Consider the following 22,797-nt stretch of genomic DNA (forward strand, 5'->3'; position numbering starts at 1 on the left):
TATAGTTCCCAAGCCCTTCCCTGAGGCTTATGAATATTGGACAGCTGAGATTTTCCTATGTTGTTTTTCACAAAGGTTCATACAAACATCAAGTGTTTTTCATGTAAAGTTCCTCCAGCTTCTACAAATTTTTAGTTGCTTGAATACAAGGCTGGGGTTACATGGCTGGTGTTTAATTGTTCACTTAGCTCAAGTGGAAAATGGCTTAACCATATTAATCAAACATTCCAAACATATTTACCATCAGCCTGAGGTCAAATCTGGTCAGCTTTAGCCCAGAAATATTTGTTGGACAAGTTCTGAGACATGATCCTAAAATGGAAACTCTTGTACTTAATGGTAACATTTAACACAGATCATAATTTCTGTGTTTATTACAAAAATCTACGGCCAACTATTTTCACTGAATATTGTAGTTAATTATGCTATCCTTTACTATCGTATGAGCATTTTCATTACACTATTTAGATACTTTTTCAGTTTGAAACTAATTTATTTTTGGAACTTAATTCTTTCTGTTTAATAGCAACAACAGACCAGCAGGCCGCCTCATTTGAAATGGAAATGTCTCAGGCTGGTTTCAGTGCTCATTATTCTCAGGTAAACAAAATGTTTGAAAATAGAAGTTCTTTTTCAAAGTAGATTTTTGTTGTTGATGGCATGAATTTGGAATAAGTGTTTCAGAATTCTTTGTATGGTCCTGTTTGCTGTTGAAAGTCTTGGAGTTTCCTGTAATTCAGTTATATTTTTTGTAAAATATATGTAAAGAATGATTATAAACAATGAAAGCTTAAGATTGTAAGTACCTTCTTCACATGAACTCTAAATTTAATGCTCCCATAGCACTTTCTATCGGGATAATAATCTATAACACATTAAGAAAGAGAAAGACTTTTTACCAGGGTCTATAGTGACAGGACAAGGGGCAATGGTTTTAAACTGAAAAAGGGTAGGTTTAGATTGGATATAAGGAAGGAATTTTTTATGGTGAGAGTGGTGAGACACTGGAAGAGGTTGCCCAGAGAGGTTGAGGATGCCCCATCCCTGGAAGTGTTTCAAGTCAGGTTGGATGGGACTTTGAGCAACCTGGTCTAGTGGAAGGTGTCCCTGCCCCTCCCCATGGCAGTGGGGTTGGACTAGATGATCTTTAAAGGTTGATGATGATCTAAAGGTTTTCCAACCCAAACCATTCTATGATTCTATGAACTATAAAACTGTTGTCTCTAAATATTAATGTATAAACTGATATTGTGCTGTATTGGTGAAATTGAGACAGAAGATATATAAAAAGGATATTTTTGTCATGGGTATGATCTGTGTTGTTAGTAGCACAACATATTCTTAGTTCTGTTAACACACTGAATACCTCAGTTCTCAGGGGGTAAATTTATATTAAATTGGGATCCCTGTGTATTTGTATTAGCAGAAAATCACTCCCTGAGTATTGTATCTATTCTTGAAAAATCAAAATGTATCCATTGTGATGAGCTGCTCAGTGTATGCAAATGAAATTAAAATTTAACATGAGATCAAAAGAACTGGGAAGAGTTAAGGTTTAAAGATACAAAAAAGTAGTGACAGTGGAAACAAGCGCAATAGGAGAGTAACTGAACAAACACCAAGCAACCCAAGAAGAACTGACATACATAGGAATACCTTCAGCATGGCTTTGTATACAGCTCAGTATATCACTAGTAAACAAGAGAATAAAAGACCTTCAGTATGATTTAACATAAATACTTTATTGCAGAAGTACTCTCTGTTCTTTTTCACTCTCTGCAGTACATTACACGTGATGCTTCAGATGCTGTATCATACCTTAGAAACAAGTATTATCCTGCTAGGGAGCGTGATGATTATTTATAAGATTACCTATTTGGTAGAGCATATTCTTGAAGTTCACAAACAACTGACCTGCTATTATCAGAATCTCATTTCAGAAGTGGGTCTTGGTGCATTGGCAGACTCAGGGTCTGTGGTGTCTGTCTTATCTAGAAGGCTGCATTCATGCCTTTAGGCAAGAAAGGTCAGCAAACCATTTCTCATTGACAAAAGGTTCTTGCACAATATACAAGACTCAGATTCAACCGTGAAAGGTTCAAGTTTCTGAAACTTTGTCCAGGAAATGCATTTAAGTGTTGTATTTTCTGATTAGCTTTGCAAAATCTCTTTTGTCTTTCTGTTTGGCCTGGAATGGTGGGCTGAAGTTGTAGGAGCTGTGTTTTACTCTGCTGCTTTTCCTCTTTTTTTTTTTTTTAATGCCCCCACCCCCTTTTTTTTTAAGTTGGGTGCATTTTTAACAAAAAGTGGCAGACGTAATATGATTGTAGGGGCCACACTATAGTAGGAAAAGCAGGGCTGAATACCAAGTATATAGAAAGCATTACCCAAATATGTCATGATCAATGAACATCTAAAGATGATTCACACAGAAAACAGGCTTTTTGTTTTTCTCTGCATAAGGATTGGATCATGCTTGGAGCAGTTGGAGCATTTGACTGGAATGGCACAGTGCTCATGGTGAAGGACAGTGGTTTTTCAATGCCAACTAATGACACTTTTCGTGACAGGCTTTCAGAAAAAAACGAACCCCTGGCAGCCTATCTAGGTAAGAAAAACAGCCTATCTTATAACACTTTTTGACAAATGCTACAAGACCTCTCTCAAATCTCATTCACAAAGAGTATCTTACAGAATATTATCTTATGTTCTAGGAGCCTGGGAAAATTTATAATGTATGGACATGTCTACTGTATGATTTTCTTGTTTAAAAAACCAAAAAAATAGTTACCACTTATACAATCAATAAACTAGTCGAAACACTAACAGAGCTAAGTATCTCTAGACTTTCCCCAATAGACATGTCTAATCTGTTCAGAGAAGATTTCACAGATTCCTCTAGTATTTTTAACAAGTTTTTCTATGCCTTGATAGTTAAAAAGTTTTATCCGATATTCAGCCTAAATCTTTGCTTAAAATTAAGCTGATTTCTGTCATTCAATGGACAAGAACAACAGTTCATCACTATCTTTTTTATAATAATGTTTTGCATATTGACAGGCTATTGTTTTTCTCTCAGCCTTTACTACCAAAAAGCATCAGTGGCCTTGCTCTCTCCTCTGGGTTTTGCTTTCTACACCTCATGGTTCAGTTTGCTCTGTTATCTCATTTAAGCCATATTTTCACTGATGAAGAGTCAACACTAGAATAATTTCTTTTTTTTACCCTAAATACACTGTCTTCTTTGCATAATGCCATTATCTATTTTTTATATATCTCAAATTTAGTAAAGTCATTTTAAATTTAGATTCTATCCTCCATAATACTTGCAACCCTGCCACAGGTCTGATTCATCTCCAAATTTTTTAAGTCTTCCTTCACCCAAGTTGTTAAATTGTTGTTAATATTAAACAGAGCTAAGTTCAAAATGCTCCCAGAATCACATTTGGAAGACTCCATCAGTTTGACAGTGAACCAGTAACAACTGTTCTTTGAAAGTAGCTTTTCAACCAACTATTCACGAGTTATTTCATCAGTACCATCATATTCTTACACCATGCAAGAATGGCACAGTGAACATGACTCACCAGCCTGTGAACAGGTTTAACACAGTGGTGTTCATGGCTCTGAGGCAGTAGGCAAATACACATCCAGCCCTTTTAACTAAATCTGCTATTATTCTCTAGCATAAGTAGGGCTAAACATCTAGTTGTAGAATAAGTCTTAAAAAGGCTTTGAATTGCAGCAACTATTTTTGATGCATTGTGTACTGCATCTTGACTTCTTTTCTGCTTCCTAGGATACACTGTGAATTCAGCATTGACACCTGGAGGTGTACTGTACATAGCAGGACAGCCACGATACAATCACACTGGCCAAGTTATCATTTATAAAATGGAAGGAAAAGAGGTACAAGTACTTCAGAGATTAAATGGAGAACAAGTAAGTATGCATTCGTGATTAACATATGAGAGGAATATGGCATGAGAAATAGAAATAATGATTTCAAATGAGAACTCTGCATCAGAAGAGCAAATGAAACCGGGAACTGTAAGCAAGATCAGGTTAGGAACTGTAAGCAAGGAAAGGTTAGGTAGATGCTCTGTTATAGTATGGAAAGTGGACTCTACAGTAGTCAGAGACCCTTGGAAATTTTCTCTTTGAGGGTTAACCTTCACCAGTGTCAAAGTGGTTGTAGCCATCTCTGGTACTTGAAATTTTCACTGTCTGCTGAGTGGAAGGGGTTTGTCACTGAGAGGAAACAGGTGTGACAAGGAGGGTTCTGTGCAAGAGCATCAGCTGGGATAGCATGAAATATTAAATAGCTGCTTTTTATATGGAGTAGCAGCTCACTGAGAGCTGTTCCTGCAGGAAAAACCCAACATGTAATCACATAATTAAAGATAGTAGTGTAATATTATGGACATATGAGGGTTGAAAGACCTGCCTACTCAGGTCTCCCCAGGCTGCAGTACAAGCTTCTTTCAGGAGAATTCAGGTTACCTAATTTTTCACTTATAGCTGATGTCTGCAACTCAGCTAATCAATCCTTTAGAGTAAATGAAGGAAAGTAGGCATTTTTAAGGTTTGAGGGATCTTGTCTACTTGAAGCATCTTCTGGGAGATGAGGTGCATCTTGCACTAGAAGAGACTGCTTCTCACGTTGAGTGTAAAGGAAATGCAGGGTGCCTACCTTAGCTGTGAAGTGAATGTAAGCAGATAAATCCAACACCTTGTACCCAGCCCATGAATGTATCTAATTCTTTGTGTAGAACTTGTTCCTCTGCATTTAGCAGCAACTTGGGAATTTTGGAGACTGCCTGCACTGTGTTGTCTTGGAGCTTTTGTCCACCATCCTACCTTTTTCCCCTGGCAAGCCTAAAACCATTGATTTTGCTCCTTCTATGTATTATTGTTGGGACTGAAGAAAAAACTAGCTTCCCCAAGACACTTCTATTCAAATGCTCTCTTAAGAGGTCCTACTTCCCTTAGCAGGTAGAAGGCACCATTTGTACCTTTCAAACTCAGGAGAGCTGAAAGTCGAATGGACCATTCTTAAATAAAAAAATCTGACAACCAACCCTAAAACAGCAAGCTTCAAAGGCAAACAGACCAAAAAAATCTTCTAGGTACCAAAGAAAATTTCTGCCTAATGGTTAACATTTGGCATTGTTGTAAGCAACCATGAAACAGGTCTCTGCATAGGAAATGTTGCATGATGTTGCTGACTCTGTCTCTGATTTATACCTTATGTTTTCCTGCAGATTGGTTCGTACTTTGGGGGTGTTATTACCACAATCGACATCAATAGGGACTCATTTACAGACCTCCTTCTTGTTGGAGCTCCTATGTATATGGGAACTGAAAAAGAGGAGCAAGGGAAAGTATATGTTTATAGTCTGAACAAGGTAAGGATGATGCTTATTGACCAGGAACAGAACATGCTCCTTACTGTATTCATATCCTGATTTTAAAGAAATATGATAATTTGAGTGGGGGGAAGATGGCCTGTTGAAAACAGAGAAACATGATTTTGACAACTGAGAGCATAATACAGGTTATTTTTGAACTTTCTTCTCAAACTCTTGTTTTGTCAGATTTTTTTCTAATGGAGTTGTGGTGTGTTGACCCTGGCTGGACTCCAGGTGCCCAGCAAAGCCACTTTATCACTCCTTCCCTCAGCTGGACAGGGAAGAGAAAATACAACAAAAGGCTTGTGGGTCAAGATAAGGACAGGGAGAGATCACTCATCAGTTACCATCACAGGCAAAACAGGCTTGACTTAATTTAATTTATTACCAATCCAATCAGAGTAGGGTAATGAGAAATAAAACCAAATCTTAAAACACCTTCCCTCCACCCCTCCCTTCTTCCCAGGCTCAATTTCACTCCTAAATTCTCTACCTCCTCCCCCCAGCAGTACAGGGGGACACAGAATGGGGGCTGGGGTCGGTTCATCACACATTGTCTCTGCCGCTCCTTCCTCCTCAGGGGGAGGACTCTTCACACGCTTCCCCTGCTCCAGCGTGGGGTCCCTCCCACGGGAGACAGTCCTTCACAAACTGCTCCAGCGTGGGTCCCTTCCACAGGCTGCAGTCCTTCAGGCACAGACTGCTCCAGCGTGGGTCCCCTGTGGGGTCACAAGTCCTGCCAGAAAATCTGCTTCAGCATGGGCTCCTCTCTCCATGGGTCCACAGGTCCTGCCAGGAGCCTGCTCCAGCATGGGCTTCCCACGGGGTCACAGCCTCCTTCGGGCATCCACCTGCTCTGGCATGGGGTCCCCCACGGGCTGCAGGTGGATATCTGCTCCACCGTGGACCTCCCTGGGCTGCAGGGGGACAGCCTGCCTCACCAGGGTCTTCCCCACGGGCTGCAGGGGAATCTCTGCTCCGGCACCTGGAGCACCTCCTCCCCCTCCTTCTTCACTGACCTGGGGGTCTGCAGGGTTGTTTCTCTCACATGTTCTCACTCCTCTTTCCGACTGCAGGTTTTGTGCCACAGCAACTTTTTTTCCCTTCTTAAATCTGTTCTCCCAGAGGCGCTACCACCGTTGTTGATGGGTTCGGCCTTGGCCATCTTAGAGCCAGCTGGCATTGGCTCTGTCAGACATAGGGGAAGCTTCCAGCAGCTTCTCACAGAAGCTGCCCCTGGAGCACCCCCCTGCCACCAAAACCTTGCCATGCAAGCACAATACAGGAGTATATTCTATAGATAAGCCCTGTATCCTGTCAGCTACAATATGGCATAGATGCAAATTTATAGGATTAATTTTCTTTCACATCTTCTTTTTGCTTTCATGGATTAGGGAACAGTAGGGCTCATCCATCCTAAAAGTGTGTGCTCCAGTATCCTTGTGACTTGCTTACCAACTTAGAGTTAAACCCCGTACATCCAACAGCTTTTAAACATCCAAATATTGTTATGATACTGTACTTTCCTGTGAACCTCTAACTTCAAGAAATATGCAGAAGCATCTAGATGTAGAAAGAGAGGGAGCAAGAATGTCTTTCCCACCCACTGCTCAGAAAGAACATTTATTATAGTTACAGAATCACAGTTTCTACAGTGCAGTCAATGACTAGGAATAGGATGTAATTGTTTAATTTAATTAATCAGTTTGTCTTCTGGACAGGAGCTCTTAAAAGCCTGCATTGCTAAAATGATGATGGAAATCCACAAACTCTAAATCTGTTCTTTCACAGACGAAGTTTGAATATCAGATGAGTCTCGAACCTTTAAAGCAAACATGCTGTTCACCATTAAAACAGGACACCTGCAAAGTCCTTAAGAATGAGCCTTGCGGTGCACGCTTTGGGACTGCGATTGCTGCAGTGAGGGATCTCAACCTTGATGGATATAATGACATTGTAATAGGTTCTCCCCTAGAGGATGATCATCGGGGAGCTGTTTATATTTATCATGGCCGTGGCAACACAATCAGTAAAAAATATTCACAGGTATGAAGTAAAACTTTACAGATTGGCAGCTGCTGTAAGTGTATGTAGTACAAATCCTGTTTTCCCGTGTCTTCCCAGCGTAGTATCAAACTGTGACTTGACCTGTTATGACAGCTTCTTTTTTAAACTCATACTGATTTAACCAAATTTGACTCTAATATTGTTAGAAACTATATTTGCATCTTTTTATTAGAAACCTTCTGACATGTTCTGTACAGTCAGAAAAGTAGATATTTTGCAATTCTGAAAATCTGTAGTGTGTTGATCACCATGGTAATCATTTTAGGAATATTGTAATGAAAATTTAATACATTTAAAGAGTCTTAAAAGCCATCTAACTGCCAACAAATACAGCTTGAATGTTGTTATCTTTCAATATGCACTGCATAAACCTCTTAATGCTTTTCACAGCGTATTGCATCAGGTGGAGATGGGGAAAAAGTGAAATTTTTTGGCCAGTCTGTGCATGGAGAAATGGATTTAAACGATGACGGGCTGATCGATGTCACCATTGGAGGCCTTGGTGGGGCTGCCCTCTTCTGGTACGGATACTCACAGCAGCTATCTGGCCAGAAAATAACCATTTGTCTCGGGATACCGGTGTGACGTGCATGTACTACTGTTTGGACGGTTGTGAGGATAGTGTTTTCATCTCATGCTTTGACACTGGCTGTGAATCTTCATATTTTCATGTCTTTCTGGAGGAACGAATATAAGACTTAATGGATAAGAGTAATGAATACAGGAATGTTTTACAAACCTTGTTAGCCTAGTATGAAGACCTTGTCCTTCTAGACCATATTCAAAATAGAAACTGATTCCTCCTGTGGTAGTGGGTAAAATAGAAAAAACCCTTAAGTCTTCTCTTTTTCACACTATATTGCATATTATCTTAATAGCAATATCAAGGACAGGTTCAAATACAAAGGGGTCACTAAGAAAACTCATCTGACTTCCTAATAAGAAATGTCTAGCTTGACTCCCTGCAGAAAATATTGGAAAAATTTAACTAAACTTTCTGATTAACAGTGAATTCATTTTCTTTACAAAAGAGCATGAGTCAGATGACATAATGAACAATATACTTTTTAAGGGAGAACAGAAAAATACCAGTAAGAGAAATAAGGTAACATGTAATCCCTCATTTCCAAAGCACACAAATGATTTCTCTCTGGTAAGCCAATTGCTAAGCCAGCTCGTTGCTTTCCCTGTCCTGCTGTTCCACCTAACTCACCTGCTAGGTGATCAAGTTTGTCAGGTCTTGCTACCATCCTCAAGCTGCCAGCTTCTCCTCACCTTCAACTGGTAGTTTGTCTTTCTAAAAGTTCCACATGTGAATGCAGTGAGATGCCCCTTCACTGCATTGTTTAGATCACAAATGTGAAGAAAGGTATTTTGCCAGCTGAATTTTCTGCTGGTTTAGTATGCTGGCATACTCTGTCTCAAGGCCAAAAGGGAGCTGAGCCAGCGTAAAGGAAGAGGCAGGAATGCTTTGCAGGGACAGGGGCAAAGGGGAATTAAAGTGAAGCAAATTGGTAGTGAATCTCAGCCTGTTTATCTACCCACAGCCTAAGAGATGGCACACTACTCTCCGGCTTATGTAATATGTTCATCTGTGGATACCCTTGAGGATGGGTCTGGGCCTTCAGTCTCTTAAAATTGAACTGGCTCTATAGAGTTGCTTAAATGCTTTTGAGAATATTTCCTTTCACCTGATATCTGTTCTCAAACAAGTACAGCACTATGGAGAAACCCTGTGGCCATTTTCTCTGTAATTTGTTGTTTACTGGTACTATATAGAGAGTGTATAGTTAATTACTTGTCTAGACAGTCACATATGAGTATTTTAATATTGAATGTTGCACTATTTGTATGTTCATTCTTAAGTTAAAAAAAGTTGCTGCTATTATTCTCAGGGCACTTTCTCTCCTTGTGTTTTTGTTAAGGTCTCGTGATGTGGCTGAAGTAAATGTTTCCATGCAATTTACACCCAAAAGCATCAATATCCAACAACAAAATTGTCAGATAAATAAAAGAAAAACAATATGCATAAATGCCACAATTTGTTTTAAGACCAGACTAAAGTCGAAGGAAGATACATTTGAATCCAGTAAGTAGATAAGCACTAAGCTATGGAATCTTTATGCACTAAAACTGCTATGCTCGCATTTGTTTATTTCTCAAAAAATGGAACGCAATTCTTCTAAAGTAACTATTCAAAGTGCATTTAAGATACTTCAGGAAAAACAGAATGTGTAGAGGCAATTTGGTTGATAATATTGATCTCAACTTCCTTTGCAGGTCTGCAGTATTGGATTACTCTCGACTCACAAAGACAAGTATCTCGAAGTTTGTTCACAGAAAGCCATGAGAGGAAGATGCAAAAAAATATAACTATCAAAGGGTCAGAATGTATTAAACATAACTTCTACATGTTGGCAAGTAAATCATTTAAAGTGTTTTTCTCATGCTGACATTATAATAACCCAGGTGTATTCCATTAATTGTAAATTAGGCAACAAAATCTGTATCCAGAATTAATCTTAAGTGTACCTAAAAATTCTTTACTACTTAGTATTTATGTATTTGTATATGTATACAGATACAAGCTATTTACTTATATGTACAGTCTATTTACCTTTGTCTCTTTGTGTCTGTCTTAAGAAAGAGCATAAAACACTTAGTGGAACCAACCAGCTATCATGGTTAGTAGTTTAGGTGCATTCAAATCTCAGAAGTAGCATGTGAGCTAGAAGTGTAGTTTGCATATTGGTGCCATTCATCCTGCTAATATGTAGTAAAAAACCTTACAGATTAGGTTTGGGATAGAGAATACTTATTCACTGCAAAACAGAAATCTAACTAGCAGCTGTGAGCATGAAGTTGCCCAGATTGTAACTAATGTGCAGAGTGACTGAAGATGCATATTATAAGCCACCCACATTTAAAATATTTAGTAACTTCACAGTTGTATCGTAATTCAAAACTAATGATAAATGATGCCCTGAATTTGCTTAAATTTACAATACATCTCCTAGCAGCAGGCCTCAGTTTGACCTCATAGAAGGTGATACTGCTGTTGTTCATCTTACTGATCCTTTAAGCACAACTAAAAGAGGAAAGTCTATGAGTGGACTGTTCTGAGACATTCTTAAATGAAACTGTGTTGGATATGCTCAGGCTATGTGATGTTTTTATGATGAGATACACAAAAACATTAGTAGCTATTGATAAGGATTGGCTTCCACATTAAATGCTTTATCATCAATTGCAAGCATTCAAATGCTTCTCTAGCAAGGATGGTGACAGAGTGACTGAAAAATATTTTACCTCAGCATTGTTTGGGTTTTTCTAAACTCCTTAGATATTAAAGTGAATGTCCCTAACAGCAATTTTTTTCTTTCTTTATGTTCTAGGATAAGCCTGACTTTCAAGACTCTGTAAAGGTTTTGCTGGAGTTCAATTTTTCTGATCCAGAGAGTGGACCTGTTCTTGATAGCAACCTGCCAAATTCAGTATCTGAATATGTAAGTCAGCAAGATTCTGTATTAATAACCAAAGTATTTAAGGTAAAAGTCATAGCCCACACAAGAGCTGAAAATATTGTCCACAAATTGGCTAAAGAGGGAGGGTTGTTGAGTGTGTTGAGAAGATGTTTCCTCTAAATGAGTCTTCAGGAGTGAAAAGCTTGATCCAATATGCTTGGGTGCCAGCCTGGGGTTTTAAAGCTTTCCAGAGTTAACTGAAGATAGAAGAGAGTACAAGCAATTTTATTGTCGTTTTTTACATAGATAGAGCAGGGGGATGTTAGTCATTTAGTCTGATGGTGCTTGGCATTATTCATACTTCTCCTATTGCCTCTTTTTCTAGTCTAGATGAATCACTCAGGAGGGAATGAGTAGAAAGCTTATGTTTCCTCTGTGCATTTTACAGGATATTGGCATGTTTAACTGATTAATATTAGGAAGACTTCTTTGATTGTCAAAGAGAAGACCTTATATAAAATTAGATAATGAATTAAAATGCAAGTATTTAATGTTAATAATAAATGGAATGAAATTGAGAATAAAAATACTATTGTTGCAGATTCCTTTCACAAAAGATTGTGGAGCCAAAAATAAATGCATTTCAGATCTTGTTCTGAATGTAAAAGCAAGCATAGCTGGAGACAGGTAACTACACTGGGTTTATTGTATCACTTGATATCTGTACAAAATTTCTATGTAAATTATAAATTCTGTAGTCTAATAAGATAATGCTGTGGCATAATTTCCAAATCAGAAACAATATAGTCTGGACACTGAAAGAAGTTCCTCTTTATGTTAAAAACAGATTCAAAAGTTAAGGTGTCCAACATTTTTACTTTATTTTACAGCTCTTCTCCATTCCTTGTAAAGTCACGCAATGATAAGTTCACCATCCAGCTCTCTGTGAAGAATAAAAAAGACAGTGCCTATAATACCAGGGTTTTGGTTCAATATTCTCCAAATATTATTTTTGCTGGCATTGAGGTAGGAATTTTTCACATTATCACATTTATCATAACCTACATTGCTAGAGAGATCTGAGGAAGCCTTTTTATTAAGCCTGAATTTCACTGCTCTGGCATCATCTCATTCGATTGGAAGAGATTCCCTGGGAGTGCTATCCTTGCTTTTCCCACTAAAAGACTGTATTTATTTTGACCTGAGTGGACTCTTGCCTAGCCTCCATTAACTACAGATGCAAGTTTCACAGTGACACTTAGACAGTAAGTGCCTGCATCTTAGATGAACATCAGCACCATGAATCATCTGTACATCTTGCCTCATCACTTGTCAGTACAGCTCCCGAGCCTGTAGAATTCTCCCTTTGCATGTGTATAGAAAAAGCACTGTCTTGGTGGGCAGCATAGATGGGTGCTTGCCTCATCCCTACCTCAGATAGCATTTCTAAAGTAGCTGTTTTTCTGCTTGCCTCGGCAGATGTGCTACGAATTCACCTCAGTTCAGGTGGGAAACATTAGGAGAAGTTTGTTTTCTATCAACAGTCCTGATGGTGCACATTAGGAGAAGTCAGAGATCCATAGCACTGTTGCTGACCCTGTGGCAGTAATTTATGGAGTATGAATGTCACTTTTATTGCCAAGTTAGGAACACATTTTCAAAGTCACATATAAAAACTGTGTACTTATACGTATGTTGATCTGCTAGACCCCACAACTAATTTGCATGATGTCCAGTTCATCTATAATTGCTGATGTTCCAAACACTTCCACTGGAAGGGAATAATGACTACTAATTGATGTAGATATCCATAGGTGGAAATTGTTTTGCAGAAGTTGTGGCTTCCTATTTTTGTTCCACTTCAGTTAAGGCTTTGACTCTTACGATGTTTTCACAATGAAAAGCAGCAATGGTATATATGTTCAACAGGCCCTTGCTGCTTAGTCAAAATTTAAAAAGAGTTTGCACAAGGTCATGATTTCACTTTCTTTTTCCTTTAGGATATACAGAAAGATAGCTGTGAAACTAATCACAACATCACCTGTAAAGTGGGATATCCATTTCTAAAACCTGCAGAAGAGGTAAAAAGTGCCCTTGCATGCAAGTTCTCCTTGCTCCATGTTGTTCTAAGGCCAGGGCAGTCCCTATCACCTCTGAATTTATTTTCTCTTATGCTCACCCCAAAACCTGCCCATGCATGTTTCCCAAGCTATCCTTGACATGAACTGCACTGAGCCAGATAGGAAAACATCAGATCTTCAGCCAGCTGTGATATGTGAGGAGGTAGTAGATGCATATTGCCATCCTTGATGCTGTCAGAAGGCAAGTGGCACACCTGGCCAGAAGGGTCTGACTCCAGGTGTATAAGATATTGGTTAGGATATACTGATAAGACATTAGATACTGTGGCTTTCCAGAGGTTGGAGCCTATGACTTTAGTTATTTTGTACAAAAAAATTTAGTCAGTTGGTTGAAAAGAGAGTAAGTTGGTATGTGGAAATGCTAACCTGGATCTGCCAAAGCTGGACATCAAGACTTCACCTCTGCTCTGTCAGGAGTGAGAGGCCTTTCCAGCAAGCAGCCCACTTAAAATCAAGCTCCACTTGAACAGCTCCAGTGATAAGTCTGTAGCTGCTGCTGGAATAGCGAGGGAGATTTAGCTGAACTAAGCCTTTAAAAGTATGCATCTAAGTCTCACTTAAATAGTTCTGATACTGAATTGGGAAATAGCAAATTGCATGCAAATAAGACCAACTGTCTTTCCGGGCAGTTTCTTCTCTGTTCCTCTGTCATATCAGGTCTGTGTTGCAGATGCATAACGGAGGGAGGATCAGGAGAGATGTCCTCTTACATAGCCTTCCACATACACGTTCCAGCTTGTGTCTTGGACTTGTAGGAATTAAGTCAGCTGTTACTTTCTTGCAGCCAAATAAGCATACTACCCATTGCTAGTGCCCACAATGCTCCATTCTCAGCTTCACTGGATTTTTAACCTTTTCCTTTCACGCTTTGGTTGTTAGTTTGTCTTTAGCTATAATCCCTAAATTTAGATATTTCATAGTCTCCTTTGCATTCAGAAATCAGTTAATCTCTGATTCACTGATAAGCATCCCTAATACATCCCTTTTTAAAGTCTCTTCCTGGCTCTTTTTTTTTTTTTTTTTTTTAATGTGAAGAAATATCTAAAACAACTTTCTCTGGGTCACTTTGTAGTAAATATTTGTACACATTAAAGGAAAAATGAAAGTCTGAGCTGAAAATCCTGTACAGTAACAAAGAGTGAAACTTTTGCTTCATATAAAATTACCCTTAAGTGTCAGGATATGAAGAGTGGCATGTTTGGGACAGTCTTCCCAAATTCCATGTAGTGCCAAATTGTGATAATTTGTCCTAGTCACAATGAGTAGGGAATTTTTGTGAGACGTAGTAGTCATTTATTTACAATGTAAACAATTCTATTTGGTATTCTAGGTGTTTTACTACATATTAAGTGAGATTCCAGCTGCCCTCTATAGACAGCTCATCTCCATTGTAATTGCCAGGCTTTGAAACTTTGTTTCTAGCTCATTAGAGAAAAAAAAAAATATGGTTTTGATAAATTGCTTGCAAGTTCAGCTGGTTTCTATTAAGAATTATTTAGCTATGTATTTCTAATATACAATATAATAAGTTTTACTGAGGTTTCTCAGTTCTAAAAGTTTGAGGCTTCTGTTTAATAAGGGATAACTATTAGATTTCATTCTTGGTTGGGACAAATTCAAAAAAGTGGATTCATTCATAGAAAAGTGTTAAAATGTGAATACGTATTCCATAGATAAACATAGCAAAAATTTCCACATTTTTCACCAGATCTAACGGCATTACTGTGCTTTTATTTCTTTTTTTTTATTATTATTATTTTAAAATATGTAACATATTTCTCTAAACAGATTTCCTTCAAAATATCATTCCAATTCAATGCATCGTATCTCCTGGAAAATGCTACTGTTCATGTATATGCAACAAGGTTAGTTGCAATCATTATTTGTTTACCTTCTGATTTTTTTTTTTTGTTTTTAGAAAGCTCTACAGCTTTGTGTTTCGTAGTAAAACAAGGATGACTTTTCTGAACTCAGTAGTAGTTAAACAATCTGTAGAGCTGGCAGCCTTACAGATGTACTGGGTTCAGCAGTGGACTGAATGGACTAAATAAATAGCTGTTTGCCTCTAGAGCCTGAGAGTCACAAATGAGGCATTTGTTTTACCACTAGTTTTACCTTCAAAAAAGGTTTATTCTCTTACAAAATTACTGCATACTTTAGCATGAATCACAGTTTATGCCAAACACAAAGGTCAGGCCTTCAAAGAGCAAGAACATTGCAGAAGTTGTCTGTGATAAAGGGATGCACTTGCCCTCAGTGTTTGCTGTCCCTGCAAAATCCAGAGATGGTGTGAGAGTAGTGGCTCTTCCTTGGTCCATTTTTATTCAGTCAACTGCAGTCTGTAATTTTAACAAAGATGCATTTCTGACTTAACTTTTTAGTTACTGGAAATAGTCTTCTGAATTTATTTCTAGGAGACAGAAATTAACTGGAAATGAGTAGTGTGTTTCTATATCCAGAGCTGTAGGTATTTCAGTTTCTTAAGATCCCTTCTCACCTAGTAGTCATGTTGCATCTGCACCACAGTCTGATCTGAATGGCATATGTTGTTTTATTTTAGTGACAGTGAAGAACCACCTGAGACCCTGAGTGACAACAGAGGACACATTACAATTCCAGTAAAATATGAAGTAGGATTAATATTTGTAAGGTATTGATGCTTCTCTGTACTTTATTTGCTAGCACAATAAATAGGAGGAGTTCAAAGAGAATATAGTATCATTTTGTTGTTGAGCTGTGCTCAGTATCTACAGATGACAGCTTCTAAGCTCATGAACAGGCTTCATTGAAAAGAGCAGTTACATGAAATAATGGGGCAGTTACTTTCCGTATCTTGATGTAGCTCCTTTTTACCTATTTAAGTTTGATCTGCAGTTTGCAAGTACAACAGCAGCTTTTGTTGATTCTTGTACTTGGCTGTATTCATTCAAAGGTGTTTCAGGTACATAAAAAAGCAAATACTTCCAGCTTCCTGATGGCCATGAGTTTACATTACTGTGATATTGCATGGCGTGCTGTTTAATTTCCAGCTTCAAAAATTAGCCTTAATTTCAGATTCTCAGGGGTTTGTTTTTATCAGTTTGGACGTAAACTTTAATGCAGGTCTTGTAGTACACTTTATTTTCAGAAATAGCTAGAATTCAGTTAAATTCCATCCCTGAAAAACATTATAAATATTATCAGTAGACTACATTGCATGGTGTGCAGGTGTAAATAATTAAGTCAAATTCATTTTGGATGCATTTCATGGTTCAAATCCAGCCTTTGTTTGTCTCATAGGGAATAAGGTTGAATTTAGAACATGCTGGTTTTGTTCTCCTTTTACCTGGTTCTGTCTTTTATAGGACCCTGCCCGTTTTACATGGCAATACTCAGGATAAGGGACTGCACAGCTAGAATAAGAACAGCAAAATCAGGCCCTGATATATTATTTTGGGGAACAATATTTGCTCTTTTTGTAGTTTTATCTGAACAAAACATTTAAAATGTACATAATAAAAAGTCAGTATTACTCATAAAATGGATGAGTTGAACTTCAGTGGAAGTAGCAGTGCACTCAATTGCAAGACTAGTCCTGGAGGATTCATGAAATAATGAAAAGACCTATATTATTAAATGCTAGAGTTTTTATGAAGTTTGTGTGCTTATTGAGGTTTTTGTGTTTTTTTCTTAACCCACAGTGTTTTCAAAGAGCACCATGTTATAATTGCAGCAAATGATACCGTCCCTACTGCTATTAACACAACAGAACAGATTGGGGATGAAGTTACTCTACATTATAGGGTAAGAAACAATTAAAACTGTATGATACAGGTACTGGCTTCATCCTTTTTTTTTTTTTCTTTTTTTCATTTGGTTTGAATCACTTAATGTGATAGCCTATTACTTAAATAACAGCTATGCTAAACCTTCTACATGGGTATTTTGTGGTTTGTGTTTAACACCTTTTTTTTTCTTGCTTGCTTTGGAATAAGGTGAGTCAGAGGATCTCAGAGTGGTCCATCCCTGTGGAGTAGTTCTGGTGGTGTTTAGATCCGCTGCCCTCAGCAGGGGAAAGAGAGAGCATGCCCTGGTGAATGAGAACTTGACCTACGTTCATTGAAGTGTGGAACAGATATTTCCAAAATCCCATCAGCTTTGAAAAAGGGAAATGCCATGCTCCAAGAAGGGGGTTTTTTTTCTGTTTTTTAGCCCACCTACGGTGCTTTACTCAGCTACTATTTTTAGTCTAAAAGTTCAAATCCAGTAATCTCGAAGCTTTTGTGGATGTTTAAGACATTATTCATCTCACTTCAAAACCTTTGCTTTCTGGATGTAAAAGCTGGTGAACTGCAGAGCATACCATTTATGATCTTGTAAGCAAAACTTGTCTCTGCAAGCAGCTTATCACAAAAGAGCAGTCAGAAGAAAAAAAGTTAAACAGGTTCTTGACTATTTATTATGCTCATCAACTTCAGAGACAGGATCACCAATTCCCCTGCCAGCAATTTCACCTAGGCATTTTCTCCGTCCTCAGCCACAGCAGACCTCTTCAGAAGCAACAGCAGCTTACAGATATGAGCTTACAGATATGTCCTGTGATTTTCTCAGGGAAAACAGGGGAGAGGAGCAGCTGAGCAGGAGGGCTGTTGCAAAGCACACCTCAGAAGGAACCAGCAGGAGCCACTGATGGTACAGTGGCTCCTCTCCCATGTTGAAGTATTTTTGGGGCTTTATTAAAAATTTAAATGAAATGACCTTAGATAGAAGTCCCAGATGATAAGAGGATGCAGTAAACAAGATAACAACAAGGAATTTATGTCAAAATGGCCCCTTTCAGAGCATTGTATTACCAAAGACCACAGAAGAATGTGTCTGATAATTCACAACAGGCTGTTCTCATGGGAAAAGTAAGAGTTCATCACACCACTTTTTGCATAACTGTGGAAATCTAAGAAAACACAGAAGAAAAGAAAAGCACGGGAAAGGAAAAAACTCACAGTCAAATACCCACAAAATAAGGAAAGTACTAATCAAAACATTTTTCTTTTTTTTTTTACAGATTGAAAAAGGTGAACAATTTCCAATGCCAAACCTTACACTGCAGATCTTATATCCCAATGTAACAGCAGCCAAGAACACTCTTCTCTACCTTACTGCATTGTCACATTCCCAAGTAAGCTAGGAATTTGTATTTTTATGATTAATGTAAATTTGAAATTTTTGTTGTAAGGAATTTAAAAATGCAAACATTTGGGATTATGCCTAGCTTCAAGGTAGATATTACTTTTTTCGTCTAAAAGACAAGATGCTGATGTTTTAAGAGTATGTACAGATGTGCATAAGAAGACAAAGAGATAAATTTTCTGAAAAGGAAACAAACAAATCTAAAATGGTGTTGAACAATAACTGGACTATTACAAGGTTAATTTGATATATTGCCAAGTGATGAGAGGTCCAGACTGAGGTATGAGTGACAGGATTTTCTTTCTTAGTTTTGCCTACTGAGCCTCAGATTATCTCCATTGCCAGCAGTGTTTATTGTAAATGCTCTAGTCCTGCTGTATACACCTAGGGCTCAAGCTCCTGTTCAGTCCTCTTCTTTCTGGTACTGAAATTAGCCTTCCTGCACTCTAGCACTAGCAGTCCTCTGGCTTCTTCCTTCTCTGGGGCACTGAGACATCTTGAAGGGGATGGTAGGTCATGTCTTTCACATGCTCTTCACTGCAGCCCTCATTTGAGTTTCTCCATTTCACTCCTCCAGAGCAGCTGGAGGAGATCACAATTCTAGCAAATCCCATGGTTTCAGATCTGTAGATATTAAAATTAGAGCTATATCAACAACTGGATATCACTAAGTGGTGACCTAAACCTCTTTTTTTTTTAATCTTCTCCTCAGAGACACAGACACAGGTGCACCTCTCTCAAATATTTCACTTAGTTTTGAGGTGTAACACCACTGAAAAATAAACCAAATTATCTAAATGAAAGTTCAAAGTTCACTTTAAAACAAAAGAATCTAGAAAACCCCAAATATTTCATGTTTAGAATACACAGAAGTTGTGTCTTTTCTTAAATTCCTTCCCCTATTATTTTCATTCCTAGTCAGTCACCACATTTGACCCAAGTTTGCATATAAACTCAACAAATCTGTGCTTTTTCTGTGGGTATAATTCACCTACCACCAGCTACACCCTAGTGATAGCAGTGTGCCAAAGTGTACTCCAGTGGATTTGCAATTTTCTTCGTGCTAGCAATCTGAAAGTGAATGACCTGACTGAAAAAAGCAAATTCCCCTGCACCAAAGACACCAAAGGATTTCCCAGCTGCCTTTGAAGGAGCCATGGAGGTTTAGCAGTGCTCCAGCACCCGCTCCCCCTCCCTGGGCGCTGCAGTGGAGGGTCCTGAATCCTGCACTTAATCTGCCTGTCTGCTTGCTAAGGCAGAACTTCTGTGGATTCCCATGCAAAAGCTATTTATCTCTTTTAATAGCCAACTCTTGCTGGTTCATGTAGTGGTCATCTTGCCATGAAGGTCTTGTTTGCTTCTACAGATGTTTAAGTAGCTGGATAGAGTTTAGGTCAAATTATCTCATAAAAAGCTCATTTGTTGTTTGAATAATGATACTTCTATACCTACATCATCTGAATTTCCTATCCTGCACTCTTGCAATATGCAGTTTTATTGCATTAGCAGTTAGTAAATATTATTAATGCTATTAAATATTAAATATTAATGTTGGCTTGTTTACAGAGCATTTTTTTTAATAGATTGCATATTCAGACAATAAGAATAGTATTTGTATTTCTGCTAACAGAATGCCATCTGCCAAACTAGTTACCCTGTAGATCCCTTAAAGATCAGCACTGGGAAACCATTTGTGTTGCCAAAAATAAAAGAACCTACAAAGGATACAATTATGGTAAGCCTACATATATATCCCAGATATTAACCCAGATCCTGGAGCTGAGTACTTCTGCAATAAATATATAAAATCTTCTCTCAAACTGTACCCTATGGAAACTCACTTTGTCATAATAGCCTGAAAAGCTATCTTTATGCGGACTAGCTATAGTTTTTATTTGGCTACAAAACTGTATGTGGAACTGAATTTGGGGTGGGTTGTTTTTTTTTTAATTTAGCCAGTGTGTAAATAACAGTAGCACATTTGACAGCTGAGTAAATCTTCACCTTCCATATTCTCATTGTAATTAATAAATAGTAATATTTTAAAAGCTCATCTCCCTTGCAACTTTTTTAGACATCCAGTTGAAAATACTTTCAAATGCTAGCACTCTGATCTTACAGATTTTCCATGCAGCTAGTAGAAATGTAATTGATGATCCCATTTGGAAAGGATTAGCCTCTCACATTTAGACGAAGAGGTGCGAAGTAACTTCGCTGACTTAGTTCTGTTGACACGTCAGGGGGAAAACCGTAATACTGCCTCCTCAGCGTAGAGGTACAAGTTGAGTTCCTTGTGCAAGTGAAACCATGCCATGAGAAGAGTATTTTGCCATGCTTATCATAGTCCTTCAGAGAGGGGATAAAGGTCTAGGCTAAGCAAATGTTTCCAAAGTGTTGAACATAATTCTGCTGCCCTCCCAGCTAGCAAGTGATAACTGGCAAGTAAAGGTGCTTAAGTTTTCACACACACATCCTGCCCTGCTTGAAAGATTCAGGTGTCCCACGATTTGAAAGGATCAAGAAACACTGCAGAGAAGCTGTAGCTGTGTTGGCAGAAAAACACTTGCTGTTAAACGCTGTGCCTCCTTTAGGAGCTCTGCTGATGGCTTTTGCTGCATACCTACAGTAACACAGCTTCCTCAAGGCTAAGCAAGCCTGCAAAAACCGAGCCTGTTCCACCACAGCATGAGTATCTCAACTTGTTTTATATACTGCAGTGTCATTTTTACATAAAAAGGCTCAGTAATTAATATCAGTTTAGCACTGGTGTCATAGCACGTCTATGATCTATATATATAGTTGTTTACATTTTTTTATTTTAGTAATGTGAAAAGTCTCTCCCTATTAATTCATGCTGGCGCTTTTTAAACAGGACTGTGATACATACAGCTGTGCATCTATTAATTGTGCCCTGGTCCCATCGGACATATATCAAGTGAATGTTTCATTAAGAGTATGGAAGCCTACCATCATAAAGGTAAGTAAATCCCATTTGTATTCAGAATACTCTTGGGTTTGAGAAACTCAAGCCAATGTTTCTAATGTCTATTAAAATTATACCTTTCATTTTCTTAAGTCTCCATAGTCCCCTAGTATTTGAAACTGTTTGTCTTCTATTTTAAGATTTCCTCAAAACTAAGTGACATGCATTTTATTGTCCTTAAATTAAGTACTTAGAACTTAGCAGGAATTTCAAAACATGGTAAGAAGACATCCCTTAGTTATTCTGTATTGATGGTCTTTTTTTTTAATAGCCACTTATGCATCCACAAATTCTAATTCAGCAGATGTAAGACGTGGTACATAGAATCATATAATTTTTAAATAAGTTTTAATCTGGAAAAATTTCTTATGTCCAGAAAGGATTTTTTGATCAAAAAGAGCAGAGGAGCAAATCCACCTCAGAGCACACCTCAGTATTGTCTGATGGTTACAACAATGACCAGGCTGTGGTCCATTTTGCTCAGCTGATGAATTTCTGATACTGAGTTCCTATTCTGTGTCTTTATTTTTCTCTGGAAAATAACAGGACAGGAGGGGAGATACAGCAGAACTTTAGAAAGCCTGAATCTGTCCCTGTGGCTGAAGTAGTATGCCAGGATTAATTAGTATTTCTTTGAAATCTCTGCTCTCTACTCTTTCAAGCTGTATTGCTCTCTTGTAAAGAGTGATGTGCGTGCTGAAGATGACACACATGAGCAGCTTCACTGACTTTCACATTTTTCAGCATCTCCCAAAACTTTAGCATTAAGTTTTGCTTTCACCCTTCTCATTTCTACAAAGCTTTCTACTTCAAAATACCTGATTATAAACCATAGCCATTCCTCTCTTCTTCCAGGCAAGTATTCACAGCTTAACCCTTGTTGTGAAAGCATTACTTAGGAGTGAGAACTCATCACTGATTTTGAGAAATGACCATCAAAAACTGGAGGTAAGGACATGATAATTCATGGATTTACTCTTCATAGGATTTATTATGCTACCGAATCATTTATTTTCATTCATTACTAATGAACTGTTACCTGTTGTAATGTATTATCCTACTCTAAATAAAAGTAAGTGATTTCATATTACAGTAGAAATGTCAGAATTAGTCAGACAATGATACCAAAATCCCATTACCCACCAATGTACCTGGGTGAGAAGAAGTACTGTCTGAAGTATTTCTGCCTGCACCAATATTAATGCTTCCTGCATCTATGTAAATTAGAAGCATAATTAAAATTCTTTTAAGGAATCAATAGTATTTTTTAAATTGTCCTGGGTATTTAGAAGTGATCTTACTTTGTTTGTTGTATTTTCTTTGGGTTTTTTTTTTTGTTATTTCTTTCCACTTCATTACCCATGATATATATTTGAAACAGGTTCTTTTATTTTTCAGAAGTTCCCTGTCATTTTCTTAGATAAGAAAGTATGTAACATTATAGTCGTGGTGTCAGTTATAACAAGAAATGTCTTTAATTTTGTTAGAGTTGTTATTTATCCTTTAATACTCTTTATTCCAAGACATTTATGATGGCTAATGCATTGCTTTTCTGTGATAACTTG

The 22,797-nt window shown here is 37.9% G+C and overlaps 1 protein-coding gene across 1 annotated transcript in view; it reads left to right on the forward strand.

Moving 5' to 3' along the window:
- The window catches only part of ITGA1 (integrin subunit alpha 1), a 77,120-nt gene that overhangs the window by 48,541 nt on the left and 5,782 nt on the right, over positions 1-22,797 (forward strand). Inside the window, exons 10-28 of the mRNA XM_069776025.1 lie at positions 527-600; positions 2,464-2,608; positions 3,800-3,942; positions 5,265-5,408; positions 7,203-7,457; positions 7,869-7,999; positions 9,404-9,567; positions 9,759-9,895; positions 10,874-10,984; positions 11,544-11,629; positions 11,833-11,968; positions 12,943-13,023; positions 14,872-14,948; positions 15,644-15,733; positions 16,764-16,866; positions 18,125-18,238; positions 19,880-19,984; positions 21,122-21,226; positions 22,088-22,180. Coding sequence (XP_069632126.1) covers positions 527-600; positions 2,464-2,608; positions 3,800-3,942; positions 5,265-5,408; positions 7,203-7,457; positions 7,869-7,999; positions 9,404-9,567; positions 9,759-9,895; positions 10,874-10,984; positions 11,544-11,629; positions 11,833-11,968; positions 12,943-13,023; positions 14,872-14,948; positions 15,644-15,733; positions 16,764-16,866; positions 18,125-18,238; positions 19,880-19,984; positions 21,122-21,226; positions 22,088-22,180 — 2,294 coding nt within the window. The remainder of the gene's footprint in view (positions 1-526; positions 601-2,463; positions 2,609-3,799; positions 3,943-5,264; positions 5,409-7,202; positions 7,458-7,868; positions 8,000-9,403; positions 9,568-9,758; positions 9,896-10,873; positions 10,985-11,543; positions 11,630-11,832; positions 11,969-12,942; positions 13,024-14,871; positions 14,949-15,643; positions 15,734-16,763; positions 16,867-18,124; positions 18,239-19,879; positions 19,985-21,121; positions 21,227-22,087; positions 22,181-22,797) is intronic.

This window comes from Haliaeetus albicilla, chromosome Z, assembly GCF_947461875.1.
Source record: "Haliaeetus albicilla chromosome Z, bHalAlb1.1, whole genome shotgun sequence".
Lineage (NCBI taxonomy): Eukaryota > Metazoa > Chordata > Aves > Accipitriformes > Accipitridae > Haliaeetus > Haliaeetus albicilla.